Raw genomic sequence first — 21,275 nt, 5'->3', positions numbered from 1 at the left:
AGCTGAAGAACGCAGGGGAGTACAATTCTGTGGTCAAATTGTCTAAATTGCACACAGATTGACAGTCAAATTCTGGCAGCATAAGGGTCAAATGCAATGTCACATCTACGTACAGTGAAACTGAGTCAACATTTTGACCAAGGACACACAGATGTGGGCAATGCTGATCAGGAAGGAAAGCAACTGACATCAACCACAGATGACAATGTCCAAGCAATATTTTTTGGCAAGATGAGAGAACATTTGAGGGGTAAGGGGTAGGGATAGGTGTAGGGGTAGGGGTGGGGGTGGGGGTGGAGGTAGGGATAGGGGTAGGGGTAGGGGTGGGGGTGGCGGTAGGGATAGGGGTAGAGCGGGGGTGGGGGTAGGGATAGGGGTGCGGGCGTAGGGATGGTGTGGGTGAAAAGGGGGGGGGGGGGAAGAGATTTTCCAATAACAAAGATGTTCTCACCGCAGTTCTTGAACAGTTCCATGAACAAGGAGATGATTTTTACAGTTGAGGAATTGGAAACTGATAAAGCATACTGACTGTTGTTTACACAGCCTTGGTGACTATGCTGAAAAATTAGGTCATGTACATGTAAACTGTGGTGCAGCAATCAGTAAAAGTTATTTCCCTCCTATAATAATGTGTAACTTACTTTTTAAAAGTCTCTCATAAATAGCATTGTTACAGGCTCAGGAACATAACTTTATTACGATTATGTTTCAACAAAGTTGCACAACATGAAGTGGGCATTTGAAAATGATGGGTGTACTGATATCAATAAAAAAATCACTGTCTTTCATGACAGGAATTGTAGCTATTATCTCTTCTGTGAAGCAACTGTTGAACTGTGTCATATTCCTATTTTTCAAGACAACCCTTTTTTAAAATACACCAACTGGAGAGTGGAATGCAAAACAATCTTGCATCAAGTCATGGAGGTGTTAAAAGCAATTCGATGAATTCACCTGTGAGTTGGGCACCTCATGATGAATGTGAGTAAAGTTTAGCACCATGCTGACAATGGAAACACATGTGGTCCACCTACAGATATGAACTTGTCCCATGTGAATCTGCCTTGTTTCGCAACTGAAGTTTCAGCTGATAGAATGGTAATATTCTGTAGATGAAAAGATCCTTCATGAATGTGATGATCAAGTTTATCTGCCAAAAGACATTTAGAAAAAAATGGTTTATGACTTGTTTTGAAAGGTGATGAGATACAGTGAGTGTAGCAAAATAGTTTTGAAACGTTTAATGAACAGCATTGTGTTGACAAGCTATCCAAGTGCTTATTTTTACTACCCAATAATAGATGATAGTAGTTACAAGTGATGGGCAGTGGGAAGGAAATGCGATGTGAGATGCAAATGAAAGAGCTTATACTTTTTCATAGCTAGTCATATTCTTGTACATGATGAGACTTACAATTCATTTTTGCATATTTTTTAAAATGATGATATTAGTCCAAAAAATGGTTCAAATGGCTCTGAGCACTATGGGACTTAACATCTGAGGTTATCAGTCCCCTAGAACTTAGAACTACTTAAACCTAACTAACCTAAGGACATCACACACATCCACGCCCGAGGCAGGATTTGAACCTGCAGCCGTAGCGGTCGTGCGGTTCCAGACAGAAGCACCTAGAACTGCTCAGCCACAATGGCCGGCAAACACTCGTCCAGTTTTGACAGAAATGAGAGACATAGTTAGCTGTGGTTTAGTTTAAGAAATTCTGACATTTATTTTGGTAGAATGAGGCAAATTGTAACAGCTAGAACTAGGATGAAGGAAGGAAGGAAGATTTGCGTTTAACATCCAGTTGACACCATTAGAGACAGAGCACCTGCTCGAAATGTTTCAAGGATGGAGAAGGAAATCAGCCATGCCCTTTCAAGTGAACCATGGTGGAATTTACCTGGAGCATTTTGGGAAAATACGGAAAACCTAAATCTGGATGGTTGGACACAGATGAGAACCACTGTCCTCCTGAATGCGAGTCCAGAAAGCTGACGAAAGGGCCATCTTGCTTGGTACAGCTAAGACGCTCACTTTAGGACTCAGGCCCAATTCTTTCCAAATATCAGAGCAGTATATTATTACTTCACCACCGTTGCAGGTTTAGAGGGCAGGTGGCTGAGAACAGAAGTTTGTATTGACATTCTATTCAAATAACCTACATAAGCACGAATCAGTCAGGCCCTTATGGTCTGCTAAACACAATACACCAGATCAGAGGCCTCAAATTGTAGAACTGGTGGGCCAGCCTACCAACCCATCACTTACAAGGCTCAATACACTAAAAGACTGAGGAACAAGCACTTTGGCATACTGCGAGTGAGCGAGAGAGAGAGAGAGAGAGAGAGAGAGAGAGAGAGAGAGAGAGAGAGAGAGAAAGGAGGTGGGGAAAGCTGATGCTCATAGTGATTTCAACTGTTATTCTTTACTTTTGTTTCCCTTTTATAACTGGATGTCCATAATTTATAGTTGGTTCGCCTTTCTATGCTTTAATTGCTGTTTTGGGACTTTGTCCGTAATGTGAAAATCTGCTGCAACTACTTTCACCTGAGCTTCTAATTTCTGTTAACTTAGATATCCAAGTATGCAGTAAAATAATGAAAAACTTATAAGCAGATCGCAAAACCTAAGAATCACAACTTAAGCTCTTATTAAATCCATACTATGTTACATGAAAGTGAGTTGCATAATGACAGCACTCCAGACCAATTTCTAGTCTGTTGTCCAAGGACATTATTATAGTGTACAAGATAGGCCACATATCCATTCACAGGAAAGCGCAACCTAATATCAAGAACAAGACAGAAATTGGAAATACTATATACACTGCCATTCGAGGGTAACAGCTGGAAATCAAATGCAATTTTCGTTCAGTCTCAATGGCACTGTAATGAGGCATTTCCAGTATTACCACTTCATTTGACCAAAAGGATAAATCAAAGTTGCATTCAGTTTGATTTATACAAGCATGAGTGTAATTAGTGTACTTGAATCTAGGTTTAAACATTTCAAATACTGCATTAATAGTATTATCAACAAAATCATTATCACTATAAAATATGTAATGGTAGTAGCCATCTTCTTGTACCTTATAGTCTACGATTGTTGTATATGTCATATTACTGGCACCTTTTGTACAATTCTGAGACGGTACAAGGTCATGCTCAAATACAGTGTGTTTCCCGTAACAACGCAGCAGTTCATTTTCAAAGCTTGACTCTGATGACTCCACATCATCTTCTGGTTCTGTGTAATTAGCAGCAGTGCCACCATGAGCCATACCTCCATCCAACGCATGGACATCCCTCCGCTGTCTTTGGTACTGTCCTTCATCACCAGAAACACTCACTTCTTTGCGTCTGATATTTCGAGCTCTACTTTTGGCATGTCGCATTTTTCTTGATGAATTAGCACTTGTGTCATTACTTTGATTCAAACTAGTTAAATACAAGGAATCATTTGCATGTTTCTGTAAATGAGATCTGATCACCTCTAATGCCTGAACTTCTTCAGCACCCAAACTATCATCATCAGTGTTCCCTGTATCACTCTGTTTCACTTCATCCAAATCTGGGATTTTTTCAATATTTTGCTTCAGTTGTTTGGGCAGTACAGGAAGAATTACTCTGTTCGTTCCCTTTGAAAATGAGAGCGGATAATCACCTCCATCGTCTGTTTCATCTTCTCCTTCAAACTGTTCAGCAGACTGTTCTGACATACCTTGGATATGAGTATCATGCTGTGGAACACTGCGTCCTTTCTCTGTAAGACTTTGTTGCTGTTTGTTAATCTCATACACAGTGATCCCTTTATTATAGAACCTGTCTACAAGAATTCTATCGGACACCTTTCGAACACCTTGGTCAATCAGGTCGCATTTCTTGAGAGTTTTGTCTCCCTTGACAATCAACATTCGTGCTCCAGGGTTGCTGTGGAAGAAAAGCAAAATGTTATGAACTGCTTATCAAAATTAAAAACCACACATTCACAATACTCTAATGTGAGAAACAGGTATTTCCCTAATCTTCATACAGCAAAAGAATGTTTATTTCAGCAAGCTATCAGGGAAGCACGTAGGCAACATAGTTCTATTCATATTTTTCATGCTAAAATTACCTTAACTAAGAACTCATTACATCTTATAGTCTGAAATCAGTCCAAGACAAATAATAGTACCAAAACTCTCAGTTTAATGCAGATGAGCAGGAAAAACAAACCCATAATGTTGGGTTACAGCATTGGTAGTGTCTCCCTTGACACATTCACATTGTTAAAATATCTGTATGTAACATTGCAAAGCAATACAAAATGGAACGAGCATATGAGGATTGTTGTAGGAAAGTCAAATGGTTGACTTTGGTTTACAGGGAGAATTATAGCAAAGTGTGGTTCACCTGTAAAGGACACCACATACAGAACACTAGTGCCACATATTCTTGAGTACAGCTCGAGTGTTTGGGATCTATACCAGGTCAGACTAAAGGAAGACACTGAAGCAATTCAAAGACGGACTGTTAGATTTGTTTCTGGTAGGTTCAAACAACAAACAAGTGTTAGGGAAATGCTTCAGGAACACACATGGGTATCCCTTGAGGGAAGGTGACGTTCTTTTTTGGTAACACTAATGAAAAAATTTAGAGAACTAGCATTTGAATCTGACTGCAGGATGATTCTGTTGCCTCCAACATGTAAGGACGAAGATAATGTACAAAAAATTATGGTTCCTACAGAGGCATACAAACAGTAGTTTTTCCCTCATTCTATTTGCGAGTGGAACAGGAAAGGAAATGACTAGTAGTGGTACGGGCTACCCTCCGCATCTCGCCATAATATGGATTGCGGAGTATCGATCTAAATGTAGATAGATATTAGCAACAGTACATCACAACAAAATGTCACTGTAATATGAGCATGAAGTTTCATTTTTAAGTGAAAAAAATTGTAATTAGTATCTGTAGTAGGTTACAAAGAAAGACCTTTGTTGGAAAAGCTATGTAATGTTATGTTATATATAATTTTCTTCGCTTTCCAGACAGCCTAAATTAATCATTGCTCAATGATCCACAATGGAATAATCACAATATTATAAAAAGGATGAATTGCTACTCACCATATAGAGGAGATGTAGAGTCGCAGACTGACACAACAAAAAGACTGTTACACATGTGAGATGCACAGCTGCCCGCAGTCTGGACTCAGTGGCCAGAGACAGCGGTAATTTGTATATGAGTTGTGCTTGTGTGTGTTGTCTAGGAGGCCTTTTGGACAAAAACTCACATGTTTAGCAGTCTTTCTGCAATGCCTGTCTGCAACTCAATATCTCCTCTATATGGTGAGTAGCAAACTGCTCTTTTCGTAATATTGTCAGTGTTCAATTTAGTAATCCCGGAAGCAAACACAGTGATGGAGGCAGACAAGCTGGTGTGGATAGTGCAGTGGAATAGTGCGGAAACCTGCCATGAAGGACACACATGATGCGTATTATGGCCAGACCTGTTGACAGACGTTTTTACTTACAGGTGGCAGTACGCAGAGTGAGCCACAGCTTATACTGACAGTAAGTTCAACCACCACCTCTTCTTCCACTTCATGATGAAAGTTGTTACCGAGTACTCAGCTGTCAACTGTCGCACCAGCCACGTCCTGAGTTTCTCTCTATGCAGGTATCTACATGGTTTCAGACCTTCTACTTTCCATAGACTGATCCACACCACGAGTTTCATTTCTTCTCATGGGTTTCTGTGGAGGAGGAGGAGGAGGAGATTAGTGTTTAATGTCCCGAAGACAATGAGGTCATTAGAGACAGAGCACAAGCTCAGATTATGGAAGGAAATCGGCTGTGACCTTTCAAAGGAACCATCCTGGCATTTGCCTGAAACGATTTAGAGAAATGACGGAAAACGTAAATCAGGATGGCCGGAGACGGGTTTGAACCGTCATCCTCCCAAATGTGAGTCCAGTGTACAAACCACTGTACCACCACGCTCGGTTCGAGTTCTGTTCCCCAGTTATTACCAAGCCACTGTCAGCCAATGAAGTAACCACACTGACAGTGTAGTGTAACAGTGTTATCATTCCTGTGGGGACAAAGGACATTCTTATGCACATGATGCCCCTATTTTTTTTCTCCCCCTTTACATAGTGTTCATTTTAGACTAGCATGGACCTAGCATTTCAGTAATACTGGCTGGAACAATTGTGTCTATACAAGGAACAGCAGGAAGAGCAGATGTAGGCACTGGTGAACCAGAATGTGGATTTCCTTTGTCCCCTTGTCCCACTAGTGGTGGGATAGGCACCAGTTGTGCTGTTTTCTTCCCCGCCCCTGAAGCCTTTTGCAAGTTCTGATGAGTCTATGGAGAAGTGAGACAAATCCCTGGGCCAGTTCTTGTTGCACTCCTAGGTAAGGGTCTCATTGATCCAGGGGATAAGACTGTCTTGTAGTTGTCAAGCAGTATCCAATACTTGAAGCTCTTCACTGAGCCCAAGAAACTCCCCTTTGACAAGCTCTGCTGATACAGTATTTAAGGCACCATACATGTGTGGCGGCGGCACAGTTGCAGTTTAACCAGCTCCAGTATCATCGCGGGCAGTCATACGTGGCCTGAATCACTGATCTTCAGGGCTTCTTGTGCAAATGTTGTTTTGAGTGTCCCAAATGTGCTACCTCTTACGTAGACTAGCTAATTCGGAATGTGGTTGTCCAGTCAATACATGATCCTCAAGTTCAGACTAGGGTACTGACCTTGTCCAGCCCTTCTTTAGCCAATGTTGCCCAGGTTACGGAATTGCATGAGCTGACGGCACTGGCAATGGATGTCTTTTCTGATAAATGTTAGGTTCCTCAATTAGGTATGCATTATAAACAGCTCCAAGACTCCTAGTGCTCCACAGGGTATCCCAGCTGGCCTCGCCTCCTGCCGAGTCACCGTGTGTTGTTGAGTCCAGTGCAATGGCATTGCAGCACTGGCAGTCTTTGCCGATGATTGTGCCCTGACTGGCACTTGCCACACATTTAACAAGACTGCGGACACGTGGAAGCCAGGTGTGGGGTAGGCCATCAGACAGACCATTTGGCAGCTGTTGTGACAGCTGGTGAGCCATGAGTCAGGCGTCGGACACTCTTGTGTGTTTGCAGGATGCTGAGGCTGTCTTCAATGTCTTACACGTGTCGTTTTAGTGTATTTTGCTGACACTGGTTGTGGATGGGTGACCAGTCGAATTTCAAGCAGCCAAGGGATGATCAGCCTCACTTATTTAGGTACATACAGGTTCCTGGGGTGCCCGGTGTAACAGTGGCCACTATGTCACATTACATTACATTCTACAGTAAACAGTGCATTCCTTTGTGGGGGAGCACTTTTCCATCTCCATGTGTTATAAGAATGTGGAATGGCAATTTACATAGTTAGTGGACAATTCACTATTGGTGCAAAATACTTTTGGGCTTGATGATTTTTCTGTTTTTGGCTTCCCAATAGTTGGCAAAATGCATTTACTGTCTCAACCCATTCCTTTTCGTGATTCGGGGTGCTTAATACGGTCATGCGGCTTGCCGTTTAAAAATGCCTTGGGTTGGGCAGAAAATTTCGAGGCACTTTTCCTTAAGTTGTTGGCAGTACCTAAATTTTGCCCCTTCTGTCTCATTCCCTTTTCCATGAGTGGCAAAGTAAAGGCCAAGTTGCAGTGTTAGCAGGATCAAGAGATCATTGCTACTTTGTTGAATCAATGGGCCACCCAACTGGTGGTGATTCAGAAGCCCAAATGCACAGGATGCCTTTGTGGCGACTTTAAACATACAGTCAATGTGCAATGTGCTGCAGATTCATATCCAATTCCATGGCTGGTGGAGTTGTTGATGAAGTTGTTGGGGGAGGTTAGTATTTTTCATGCATCAACTTAAGACATGTCTATGTGCAGCTGGCCTTGGACGCAGTTTCTCAGACTTTCATGGTCCTCGACACCTCCTTTGGGCTCTACCAATTTAACTGCTAGCCTTTTAGGATCTTGTATGCACCAGGAATTTGTCAATGGTATCTGGAGCAGTTGATTCAGGAGATTCCCTGTTCCATCAATTACCTTGATAACATCTGGGTAATGGGCCCTACACAGGAGGAGCATTTATGGAAACTTAAGTCCATCCTTAAATGTTTCCTGGAGAATGGCCTTCATTACCAGCTGGAAATGTGCAGTTTTTTTCTCCCCAAAAGTGCGTTTTTGGCATATGTGCTTAACAAAGATGGGATCACCTCTATGGATGAACAGATCAAAGCTACCGTCAACCTGCTGGCACCCAAGAACTCGAAGGGGCTCCAGTGTTTTTGGGTTAGATTTCATATTATGTTCATTTAATTCCCTGGGCTGCACACATTTGTCATCCTCTTTATAAAAAGGACTTTAAATTTGTCTGGTCTGTGGAATGTCAATGAGCTTCAACCTCTTAAACAATGTTAGTGCTCTGCTCCCTGTCTGGCTTCTTTTATACCATGCAAACCTTTAATTCAGCCTGTGAAACCTCCCAGTACGACATGGTGTGGTTCTGTCCTATTGAAACTTGAATTGCACCAAACAACCCAATGCTTAGGCATCAAAGATGTCCGCTGTGCAGCATAATTATTCACATGGGGAAAAGGAGGCACTTTGCTATTATATTTGGAGTTAAAAAAAATGTCATGTTTTCTTGTACAGGGTGGGGTTCCTTCTTGTCACCATCTACAAGCCATTGTTTTCCTTATCTGGTCCTTAATCCAAGCTCCCAGATAACTGCAGATGTGGACCCTCTTTCTCAGCAACTAGTGCGATGATATTTGCTAGTGCTCCATCACCAAACATGCCAGTGTTGACGCATTTGTGTGGCTATCAGTAGGTCCTGATTTGCAGTTTGATCATCAGGGGGCTCTCACGTTCACGGTGGGTGATACCTTGCAGCAAACTGTCGGATTTTCCGTTGACAGTATGAGAGGTCATTATCACTATGGCTGCTGACCTGCTTTTCTGGAAAATCATTTCAGCTGTCGATGTGGGTTGGCTGGAGCGCATCTCTTTGGGGGGCAGATATGGCATGCCATACTTTTTTCCCTCTTGTATGATTCAATCAACATTGTCCAGGGGGCTCTCAGCTCTGTGTCCTTACATACTCTAGTTGTGCAGGGGTATTACTTGTATGAATGCACTGGCACGCCATCACACCCACTGGCTGATAATCCATCATGACATGGAACATCTGGTGTGGCCTTTTGGGACTTGTGCACAGAACTAGGTACTGGTGTGCCAGTTTTCTTCTTGGCTGGTTCCAGAGCACCCTTGGGGCAGGGTGCATGTCAATTTTGCGGATCTATTTTTGGGCGGTATGTGATTGTTGGTGATTGATGCATTGTCCAATTTCCTGTATGTAGATAAGCTGTTCTCCACATCAATGACTCCCACTATTTGCATGTTGTTGGTTATTTTTGGTGTCAAGGGACCCCTCAGGACTCTTTCATTCAATAACAGTGATAAATTTGTGTCAGGTGTTGGAAGAATTATGTGTTTGCAACATTATCCAGAATCTGACTGCTGCCATGTTTCACCTGGCCTCTAAATCACATGTGGAGCAGTAAGGGAATACATTTGAGATACACATGAAAAAGTCTGTTCTGCCTCTTCCCACGAAGGTGCATTGTCCAGTTTTCTGGCTATGTACAAGGCAACACTGGTCAATGAGTGCAGTCTGGTGGAACATTTTCAGGGGCAGGGAGTCTCGGATTTGTTGTATGTTGAGCCATGTTCCCTTGACCAGTGTAGTCTACCATGTTTTCTTCTCATGGCAACTGTTTGGGCCTACTCCTTTGGCCTGTGGCAGGGGTAGCTGCCAGGTGTCATGGTAGGCCACAACTCTCAGCAGTTGTTTATGGTGGATGTCAACAGAGAGCAGCTGACCCGTCATGCAAATCAGTCACGCTTGCGCCCTGTTGGGGCATTGCTGCCATGGCCTTCTGCTCATCTGAGTGGCAGTCCACCAATGGACTTCACTAAATTATTCCAGAACTACCCAGTTTGAATTACATCTTAAGATTATTGTAGGTACATTAATTAAATATTTTGTAGTGCTGTCATATCAACATGAGTAACATGAATGTAACTAAGAATTCATCTCCATTCTGGAAACCAATTCTTTGATTCTAAGTGTACCAGCCTCTTGTATCAACATTTTAGCTACGTTATTGTGCCAGAAAATAGGCTATAATAAGGTGAAACATAGGTCACACTGTGGGTAAAACAGGTTTGTGGACCATACACTACATCTTCGAAGTAACCCCTCGTGCTTGAATACAATAGCTATAATGATTTTTTCATTTGAAGAAGTGCTGCAAGTCAACTGTCAGTAATGTGTTCATTAACTGTTGATTCTGCTTGAATGTATCTAACAGAATGTAAACTTGAACTAGTCTTCGGATCAAGGTGAGAGAGAGAAAGTGCATGGACTAGGCAATATGAAGAAGGACCTCCAGGGAGGGAGATAATAGTTACATTTCTCTTTGTTGTGAAATCCTTCACAACAAACAAGCTAAGTGAAGGAATGTTGTCAGAATGAAATATTTAGGTGTCCTCAGGTATTTTGTGAGCTTGAGATACAATTTTCTTTGGTCTGAAATATGAGGTCTGTTCAAAAATTTCTGGATCATTCATAATTTCATGCCAATGGTGTATTGGAGAAAAATGTGGTTGGCATCCCTACACACATACCATCTGTTTAATGTGTAACTTCCAGAAGTTTCATTGTTGTATGTCTGTTATTTATTGTTCTGTGCTGTATTGCGTATAATGTTGTGTCATACATTTACAAATTTCAAGATAAGATGGCAGAGTTAGAGGAGCAATGTGTTTGCATTAAATTTTACATGAAACTCATGAAAACCTTTACAGAGACATGCCAAATGATGCAGGAAGCCTACACTGATGATTACTTAAGCCATCCTCGGTGTTACGAATGGTTCACATGGTTTAAAAATGGCTGCATGGAAGTTAATGATGACCCTTGTTCAGGATGCCCTTTGACATCTATTGATGACACTTATGCCAGGAACGTCAATAAAATTGTGTATGCCAATCAAAGACTGACTGTCCAAGAGATTGCAGAAGAAAGTACCATTTCAGTTGTACCACATCATGAAATCCCAATGCAGTACCTTGGAATGTATTGTGTTGCCACCACGTTCGTCACACAGCTCATGTAAATGCCAGAAAGACTTCACCTTGCAGTCTGTGAAGAGCTATTGCATCAAGTAAATGAGTGCGAGAGGTTCCTTAAGAGAATCATAACTGGTGATGAGACATGTGTCTATGGCTATGACGTTGAGACCAATAGGTCAGGAAATGTTCTCCAAGACCAAGGAAAGCTCATGAGATCAGGTCAAATGTCAAAGCCATGCTTATAGTTTTCTTTGATTTTCAAGGATTAGTCCATCATGAATTCTTGCCACAGTGTCAAACTGTTAATACTGTCAATCAATGGTACTACTGGAACATGTAGCAACACTTGTGAGAAAATGTGAGAAGGAAATGGCCAGAAATGTGCAAGACAATTCATGTATCTTAGACCATGATAACACACCTTCTTATTCATCCCTGTTGGTGCGTGACTATTGCACAGAAAACAATGTCACTGTGCTGCCTCATCCTTTCTTTTTATTTCCAAAGTAGAAAACCCCATTGAAAGGATCAACATTTGCGATGACAGACAAGATGAAAGGAAATTTGCAGACTGCATTTCATTTCATACAACAAGACTGCTTCTGGAAATGGAAACAAGTGTTGGAAGAGGTATATCAGTTGTGGAGGAGAGTATTTTAATGGAGACCATGCAAAATGAGTAAAACTTAAATGTACAAAAATTCTGTGGACAAAGTTCTGGAATTGTTTGAATAGACCTCGTAAAATGTAATAGAGATTCTTTGTTGTTTCAAGTCAGCCATTTCAAAAATTATAATTGTACAAGGTGCAAAAAGATCAGAAATAATTAATACTGTAATACTGCAAATAGAAGGATTGAAAAACAAACAAAAATGAGGACAGGCAACCATTTATCTGTATAGCTGACTGATGCATGTTGCATAAACTCACACAATAGTAGAGAATTTTCAATACCTTTTGAGCAGCTACTCTGTGTTTCTTTTCAGTTCAACTTCACACATACTCAAAAAATGGACCCCATCTACAGTCACACTATTATGTATGTCTAAGTTCTCATTAAAGGTAAGTGGCTCCCTATCCTTGTTTACATTTATCAACAAGAAGTAAAACACGCATACAATAAGAAAAATGTCTGTGGCCAACTGAGAGGGGGAATATTTAGAATCAGATATATAATGCAAAAACTAACTACTGCTAGTGGTTTGAACAGAACATTCAATTTCTTGAAGATTATAGGACGTACCTCATAAAATGTTATTGATAATGTCACTTAAGTGAAAAGAAAATAGACAGTATATATGATAAGGTTTTACATATGCAACAAAACTGAAGCAAAACGAAGAAGGAAGTTACAGCAGAAAGTATATTTACAAAATTCTATAAGACGGCTCAGGTAGGATCTTATGTCGTGATATTAAGGGGAGGTTTACTATCTTTTGGTTCAAAAAATCAATTTTTTTTTAAATTGCATTTTTGGATCCATAAAAGTGTTTAGAATCCACCCCTGAAACGGTTTGTTATTCATGGATGGAAAAAAAAAGCACCTATCTGACATCGGCCTTTTTCACGCACCAATTTTTTTTTCTTTCGGAGGACAATTTATTGTACCAGTGCTTGAGAGGAAACACACAAAATTCAAATGAAAGTTTGAATGCGTGTGTTTGGAAGTTACCCACAAGTGATTGCACGAGTGCATTCTCATGCGAAGACTGTGGAGATTGAGATTTTCCTGGCAGTGAGCAGCTTCAACGGAGGGTGTTCAGCAATTCTGAAGACCATGACAATAATGGACGTCACCCTGGGACTCTATTCGATGCAGTTCGTCAAGCGTTCGGATGACCACCGGATTCAAGCGCCCGAAAACCGCTTGTCACCGGCCGTATGAGCGGCTCTGGAGCAGCGCAGGATGGCCCAGATCGAGCAGAACACCCTCTATGAGGAATAGGAAGAACTAGTTTATGGACCCGGAATAGCAGATCGTAAGTACGTTGCATAATATTGCATTTATACGTAGTCAAAACTGCAACGCATTTTTCTCAAAATGACTTTTTTTTATCGTGTGGTATGGTAACTTCAAATCTACTGAACCGATTGGCATGATTCTTTGTTTCCGATGAAGCTAACTAAATTGTCTAGGAGTTGTACCACCTTTATTCCGGCCCATCAATTATAAATATTTTTACTTGGCCGACGAAGTCGATAAATCAATGGAAAAAAAAATTAAATAAATAAATAAATAAAAATCCTTTTTTTTCTCAATTGGCCGCCAGTTTGTTTCCTATGGTCCAAATAACTTAAGCGAGGTACAACTCCTAAAGAATCTTATATACTTCGCTAACATCAACTCAGTTTTGATTTCAGATGAGCCGGCTGACCTGTGACATACTGCACATGGAGGTCTACATCGAAATTTCATTTCATTCTGAAGGCACTTCCGCCTTCTTTGACATTTCCAGTCCAAAAACTTCCAGCTTGTAGAGGAAATATCAATAAACATTTTGACCAAATTTGACATTGATATCTAAAACACATCCAGAGAAAAAAATTATCAAAGAACATGATTTTTTCGGGCCAAAGACAGTAAACCTCCCCTTAATAGTACCCTCAGACTTCTTGCAGATGATATTGTTATCTATAATGGAGTACTATCAGAAAAAAGTTGCACAAATGTCCAGTCAGGGCATGATAAAATTTCAGTCAGGTACAGAGAATGGCAACATGTGTTAAATGTTCAGAAACGAAAAATTGTGCACTTCACAAATGTGAAGAAACCCTATTATATCATTTAGTAGGAATTACCTTCTTCCATGCACTTCACAATGGTTTGCAGATTATCGAGGTACATAATGTTTGAATGGAGCTTCTTTAGCAGTTTAGGTTCTCATTCTGTTGGTCAAGTTTTACACTGGTGTCAAAAAGTTAAGTCTAATTAAGGACAGAAGCAAATAAAGAAATTATCAATCACTGTAAACGTCAGTCATGATTCTCCCCCAAAACATAACTGTCATCTATACAGGGGGCAGTTAATCACAATTTTGTATACACATACAATTCATAAACAACAGAAAGTAGTGCATAAGGAAAGAGGAAATATTCTCTTCACAATGAACTCTGTTCCATTTTGTATTTGTCCCGAGCACAAGTTGTAGCCTGCATAATCACAGTAACACCATGGGAAGAGAGCAGTTTGGTAATGATGGGTGTCATTTTGTGAGGAGGTTTTACAACAGATTGACATAACAGTGTTTCACACTTTTTTTAGTGGTTGCATGAATACTGTTAATGGCACAAAGCACAGAGGTGAGATACTGCAATGACATATGCGACTTTTTGGCAGCTGTTGCAGTCTTCTTCTTCAAGGACAATAGTGCCTATCCAGAGACGTGTTACAATGGGAGACACTTCCTTGTAGCTGAAGATTCCACTGCATGGACTGGCCACTGCATTTGCACGTGTGAATTGTATAGAACATGTCTATAGTGCATTGGAAATTCCTATTAGCTGCCATCAAGACTCTTCCCAACCTCTGGATTGCTCTTACACAGGAATGGAACTGCCTGTGAATATAGCTCTTGAACTACTTTATAGGGAGCATGTGCATCACCAAGAAAATACACAGAATCTGAGCAAGGAGTGGCAAAACAATGTTGAAATTTCACAACACGTGGCTCTGGTTACACTTGCTTCTAGTTAGCATGTTATTATGTTCTTAAGCAACTGATTTTTGGATTGTATGACATCAACCACAGGCACTTCTTACAAGATTTCTGCACAATAAACCTCAATAAAACCACTATGTAGCTATAGGAATCAAGCACTTTTACACAGTTGAGTTAAATTGGCCAAAACTGTCATCAATGTGGAGAAGCTGCTGAGCCTGATGAAGGAACAATATGATCTTGTTGTCACTTATATTATAAACTGATTAATGTAAAATGTAAATAAAGAATATACCGGATAGGAAATCTGTTAAATACAATAAAATCATTAGAAGCTGACAAGCTCCTAGTGTTACTGCTTTAAATTAAAAGTGTGATGTTTTTCCAGTACTTTAAGGTTGTATAACAAGTACAGTACTTTTGTTCTACTGATTTTTGTTTATTTCAAACTAGCTTTTGGCTTATTAGACCACCGATAGGACACAACTGACTGGTGACAGAAACGGACACTAGTTCTTATGTAATCAAACATTGTAAGTCTCTTAATGTTGAATTATGCTTTACACAATGGACAATAATAAGTGCAATATATAATTAAACTACACAGTACTACAGGTTAAATAGTTACAAAGCTAAATTTTGTGAGGTCTTGACATTGGCTGGGAAACTGTTAAACTGAACACTCTTCATCCATGTTGTGCAACAAACATGCTTTTTAACATTATAAACTAAACTTTTGGCAATGGATAGTATTATACACAATAATCAAAATACATAAACTAAGAGTGTTACTGCAACTCAGCATCTCTGCTATACGGTGAGTAGCAACTTTCCTTCTCATAATAGTGTTACCGGTTATGTGGTTATGATTCCATAGTTTGTGAGGTCGTGACATTGGTTGAGAAGTACGTAAATGAGGACAAGTAACTTATGTTGTGCAAAAACCAAGTTTTACATTGCAAATAATATTTTTACACAATGGGCAATATTAAACAAAGTACGTGGTTAAAACACACAATATTAAAATATTACAAGTTATATAGCTGAAGTTTCCGGGATAAGCAACGTAAGGAATAGGAAATTGTGTTGTGTTTTGATTTTTGTAGCAGTATGTGTCAGTGTATTGGTATGCGACTGGTTGATTGCATCATGTCAAGCTTAAAAGGGGGATATGTACTCAGCTGCAATTTATCATTTAGAACCAGTTAGAGTTTTTGAGCTAATATCTGTTTATCTCAAGTGCTTCTAAAAGGCTTAGTTTTCTTCCTTTGTCAGCTATATGTAGGACTTCTGCATGGACTTGGTAACAGTGTCTGACTTATGTAATCACCAACTGCATTTGTGTTCAATCAGCCTACTTGTTTTGGCCTTGCCTGTCTGTTCAATATACAGTTTGTTGCAGTCATTCCCAATTAATCAGCCTAGCTGTTATGGCCTTTCCTGTCTGACCAATATACAGTTTGTTGCAATCATTTCCAATAACATCAAAGCTGGGAGACAGTAGTTCTCTCTCTCTCTCTCTCTCTCTCTCTCTCTCTCTCTGTGTGTGTGTGTGTGTGTGTGTGTGTGTGTGTGTGTGTGTGTGTGTGTGTGTGTGTGAGAGAGAGAGAGAGAGAGAGAGAGAGAGAGAGAGAGAGAGAGAGAGAGAGAGGGGGGGGGGGTTTAGATTTACAGAAGTTGTATAAGCTAATCAGTAGATCATCCTTTCTACCAGTCTGTTCACTGCTCAGTGTCTCTTCTATTCTCTGATCTATCCTCACTCACATACCACACATCATTACACCCGCTATGTACAAGTGTTCAAATGCCTCCAATGCCTGATCACTACTTGTCTGTGATAGTTTCTGCAAATACTATAAAATACATTTATTAATTACACACTAACCAACTTTCCTCAAAAGGCACAAAATAGGTCATCAGTGATACCACATTATCATAGTTGTGTAACATACACAATTACGCATGGAACAAGTAAAAAATCCATCAAATGTACATACTTAATAATACCACAACAGAAGAATGAGTATTAATGAATGAAATACTCAACATAGCTGAAAACTGCACAGCTCTCCAGCTAAATGACTGTGAAATGCAACAAGGGTGTCACATATTCAAGAAAGTGTATGCTTTTTGTAAGGTGTAGTTCTAATTGAAGGTAAATGAATATGCATATCTGTTCACTGTCTCTTTATTGCTCTTATTAATACACAGTAATGCCAGAAGTTTAATCTCCTGCTGTTGAAGACATCCTGAGGGACTATGGAGACAGCTGATTGATTCATTCGCAAATATTACATACTTTATCAACGCAATAAAATCTATAATTTACCCACTTAGCCTGCTGAAAAAGCTGAACTATTAGTCATAACCAAGCAATGGATATTATGACATGACATAATCCAAATATTGCTAGAGTCCAATGAATCACATTGATGTATGCCCTGAACTTCATTTGGCAAAAAGAGTTCAAAGTTTCCCTCCTGTTCAGCTCTATAGCTCAATATCCATAAAATTTATGCCTTTCCCTTTTTAATGTCACTCTTGTGTTTTTGAATATCAATGGCAACTCTATACATTCTATCATATTGGTGGTTGTACATCAACAGAAGATTAAATGTTAGATGAACCAATTTCATTACTCCCTAGTCTCAGGGTGTGATCTACTACTGCTGATTTTGTCCCTGTTGGCCAAATGATAATTGCCCTTGTGTTTCTTGAGCCTTTGTACACCATACATGGGATTTTATATACTCCTGTTGTGGGTGGTGGAGAACACTGTCCTTACTGGAATTCAGGTGTTGACTTGTATGTTTTGTTGATCTGAACATTGTGTCACTATCATGTTTTCTTAGCATTCTACTGATACAATCTACGATTATTTTAACAAAAGGATGAAAACTTTCCCTTTAACTTGTTGTTTTGCACTATATGCTATAGATTTAAGGACATAGTACTCTATTTATGTACATTTATGTACAACTGATGGATTTTTTTTACTTGTCCTATGCATAATTGTGTATATTACACAACTATGATAATGTGGTGTCACTGACAACCTATCTTGTGCCATTTATGTGAAAGTAGTTATCAAATGATTTAGTTGCTGCTTCATATAATGTGGCAAAATGTAAAGAAGAAAGAGCAATACTGCACTAAAATCCAAGACATATTACAACTACAAAGACGAAAAGAGAGGTTAAAAGAGATCTCACAACTGCAATACTTAGGGCAATGAACAAGCTAATAAAAGTTCCTTTCTCCCATAAGTAAAAAATGTCTCATCAAATCACAAAAACTGTCAAAAATTCACAAATTAGGCATTCCATTGAGAATTACTGTCAATTCTATTGCATATACAACCTACAGGACTGCCAACACTTGACCACTATGATGCATAATTTCTCATCACTTTGGGGGAAAAATTACAAAAACCCTTAAATTAAGCCTAGGAAATATTATAAACCATTCTGAAATTTTCTGCATCTCAAAAAGTGTTTCACACCACACTTCTTTCAAAGGCCTGACAAATTCTATGAGCAAACTGACATTTTGGCTATGTGGAACTCACTCAGTGCAGTTGCAACTGAATTTATATATACTAAATTTTAAAGTAGTTGCTTTTTGTTCAGAAAAAAAATGGCCAACAAGTGGGTTTTGGTTCATGCATGACACATGGTCACAAGAGAAAATGAGCACAGTGTTGCATTTTCTGAATCGTATTAATTCCTAGATAAGTTTACAATGGAAAAGAGAGAAGGCACAGATTTGAATTTTGAGAACACAACTACCAAGGAGAAAAGATGAACTAAAGCACACAAAATGTATAGAACATCTGCTCACACAGACTGACACCTTCACAAAATTTCCAATCACCATTACTGACAGAAGAGTACAATAATTGAGACACTTATGAACTGTGTGAGAGGAAAATGTGAGCCACAATAACTGGAGGAAGAATGGTCCCACTTGAAAAATATTTTTAGAAGTAATGCCCATTCTGTCAAAAAAATAAATATAGCAGTACATTCTGGAAAATATGAAGCATGTAGTGGAGAGCAACCAGCTACAGGAAAAGCTTTTGCCTGTTGTTAAAATGATCATTGATTATAACAGAAGTTTACTAAGAACAGGAAGACAGAGAAATTGCATCCTCCACTAACAGACACTGGAGTATACAAAATGCATGGCATATGTGCATACACAGAGACAACATAAAAGAAGCATCCAAAATCAGTTTAAGCAACATAAAATAAACAACAATGCGGCAAACTCTAATAAATTTGTGAGTACAACTGAAACTGAGAGGCCACCAAATTAGTTTCTCTGACGATGCTGTCCATACACTGTCGTTACTATGTTGCGTTTATAGAGGGGACACTGAAACGCAAAAACAGGAGAACGACTTTAATAAAAAATGTGGAAGGACTTAAATTACACAGATTATAGGCCAAGGTGTTATATAAAACAGATAGTGTTAATTCCACTGAAACTTCTATGGATATACATTAGTTTGACCTGGTGATCTTTGGTAATGCTCAAATTGTATCATAACATGATGACTATACCACAGTTATGAATAACACACCAGATGTTTCAGCAAGATGAGTGAAAAAAGTGTAAATTGAACTGCCTTACTGCAGCATTTAACACTGGAGAATCAACCAGCTAACTTCAGAACCTTAGAGGTAAATCCAGTCGTCCCAGCTTTCAGACTTGCTTGTAAGCTCATCGTCGCTCAGTTGCACACTTGTAGCCATCAATGTCAGCAGGAAGTACAATGGCGCAAAAGCTGACAACTGATATCTGCCCCAGCAAGCATGCGAGTTTCCACTGCACTCGTAGAGCTTGTGACTCATTCACACTCGAGTGTCATTTGTCACAGAGATGTGGCAATGAAGAAGGACCTTTCAGAAATGTTAGCAAAGTGAGCATACATTCTCCTGGACAGACCAGGAATAAGTCAGAGCAGGTCCCCACCTAGAATAATTTCCATCTAAGAGTCGTTTAATTTGATTAGGAATGTGTATCATTTAATGTCAGATAAACGAAGTGTCCAAGTCAATGTTATCATGTTTTCTTGAAGTTTTTTTTGCTTACAAACACCGTAAATGAGAGAACCTCAGCCTACTTTCACATCTCTTATACACTGCCGCGTAAAACTTAAGGACAAGGTAGATAAAGTAACACAACATATTAACAACATGGTGGAAATGAATGTAACTGCAGAAGCATGTTGCCAGAGGTCCCCAAGTCATGCATAGAAAGCTGGATGGCATGTGATGTGAAGTCAGTGTGACTATAGTGCCAAATGGGGCTGACCTTGCAGTAGGAGGCAATTGAAAAAAAAAAACAGAAAAAGACACAGTGTGTCAATAAGTAAGCAGTTACCATGCACTATGGCAGTGATCTTCATTACAACATGGCCCAGAGAAAACATTTGGATGACTTCAGATGGGGAAGAATCATTGGGAAAATGGAAGGAGGACGAGGTGTGATGAGTGTAACCCAAGAGTGTGGTAGTGCTCACAGCATTGTTTCATGTGCATGGGAAGCATTCTGAACCACAGACACTGCTATCCAAAACAGAGGAGTTGGTTGAGCATGGTCAATTACAGCAACAGATGGTGCATTGTGCAACTAGCAAGAAGAGACCCCACATCAAACGGCGTGTGGAAACGCAACAGGACTGCAAAGCATGCCATATGGCAAGAGGTGGGAACATGTAATGCACCCAGGAACATTGTTGAATGTGATAGTTTTGGTGGGCCAGGCGCAGGAGTAACGGGGCAACATTATTGTGACACTGTACTCATTCCTTTTGTGTGTATTTCAGGGGTGCATTTGGCCTCGACTCCATTTTCATTGATGACAACATGTGAATGCATTGAAAAGCGAAGGTGGAGAAGCTCTTGTAATGAGAGGGTATTCAGCAAATGGACAGGCCTGCTTGTTCCCCTGATTTAAATCCCACTGAGCATCTGTGGGATGCATTGGGTTGACGTACTGCAGCATGTCTACATGCACCAACCACAACCCAGCAGTTGTCAACCATACTGGTGGAGGAATGGAATGCTCTACCACATGAACTCCTTACCAATCTTATGGCCAGCATTGTGATCACCACATCCTGCCTATTGCAATGTTCAGGGAAGCTTCATAAATTGCGGTGACTTCAATGTAATTATTGTCTTTGAATAAGTGTATCATTACTATTCTTCTCATTGTGTACTTCTTTCAGTAATCGTCTTTAGAATCTGTAGCAGTTCTTTCTATGTATGGTGCAAGTTTCATCGAGCTATGTTAACTGGCAGTGACACATCATGCAAAAGTTATTTTCGGTTCTTAATTTTAAAGTAGCATACCAGAATTAGAAAAACTAATGCATTTCTTTTGCTCATTATCTTATTTAAGACAAATGACATTCATTCGACATAAAGCTA

The 21,275-nt window shown here is 39.8% G+C and overlaps 1 protein-coding gene across 1 annotated transcript in view; it reads right to left on the bottom strand.

Moving 5' to 3' along the window:
- Nucleotides 1–991: 991 nt before the first annotated feature.
- The window catches only part of LOC126147644 (uncharacterized), a 95,392-nt gene continuing 75,108 nt past the window's right edge, over nucleotides 992–21,275 (bottom strand). The window contains exon 4 of the mRNA XM_049915709.1: nucleotides 992–3,933. Coding sequence (XP_049771666.1) covers nucleotides 2,772–3,933 — 1,162 coding nt within the window. The 3' untranslated portion in view covers nucleotides 992–2,771. The remainder of the gene's footprint in view (nucleotides 3,934–21,275) is intronic.

Source organism: Schistocerca cancellata, chromosome 2 (assembly GCF_023864275.1).
Source record: "Schistocerca cancellata isolate TAMUIC-IGC-003103 chromosome 2, iqSchCanc2.1, whole genome shotgun sequence".
NCBI classification, from domain to species: Eukaryota; Metazoa; Arthropoda; class Insecta; order Orthoptera; family Acrididae; genus Schistocerca; species Schistocerca cancellata.
This window is presented reverse-complemented; position numbering and strand designations above follow the sequence as displayed.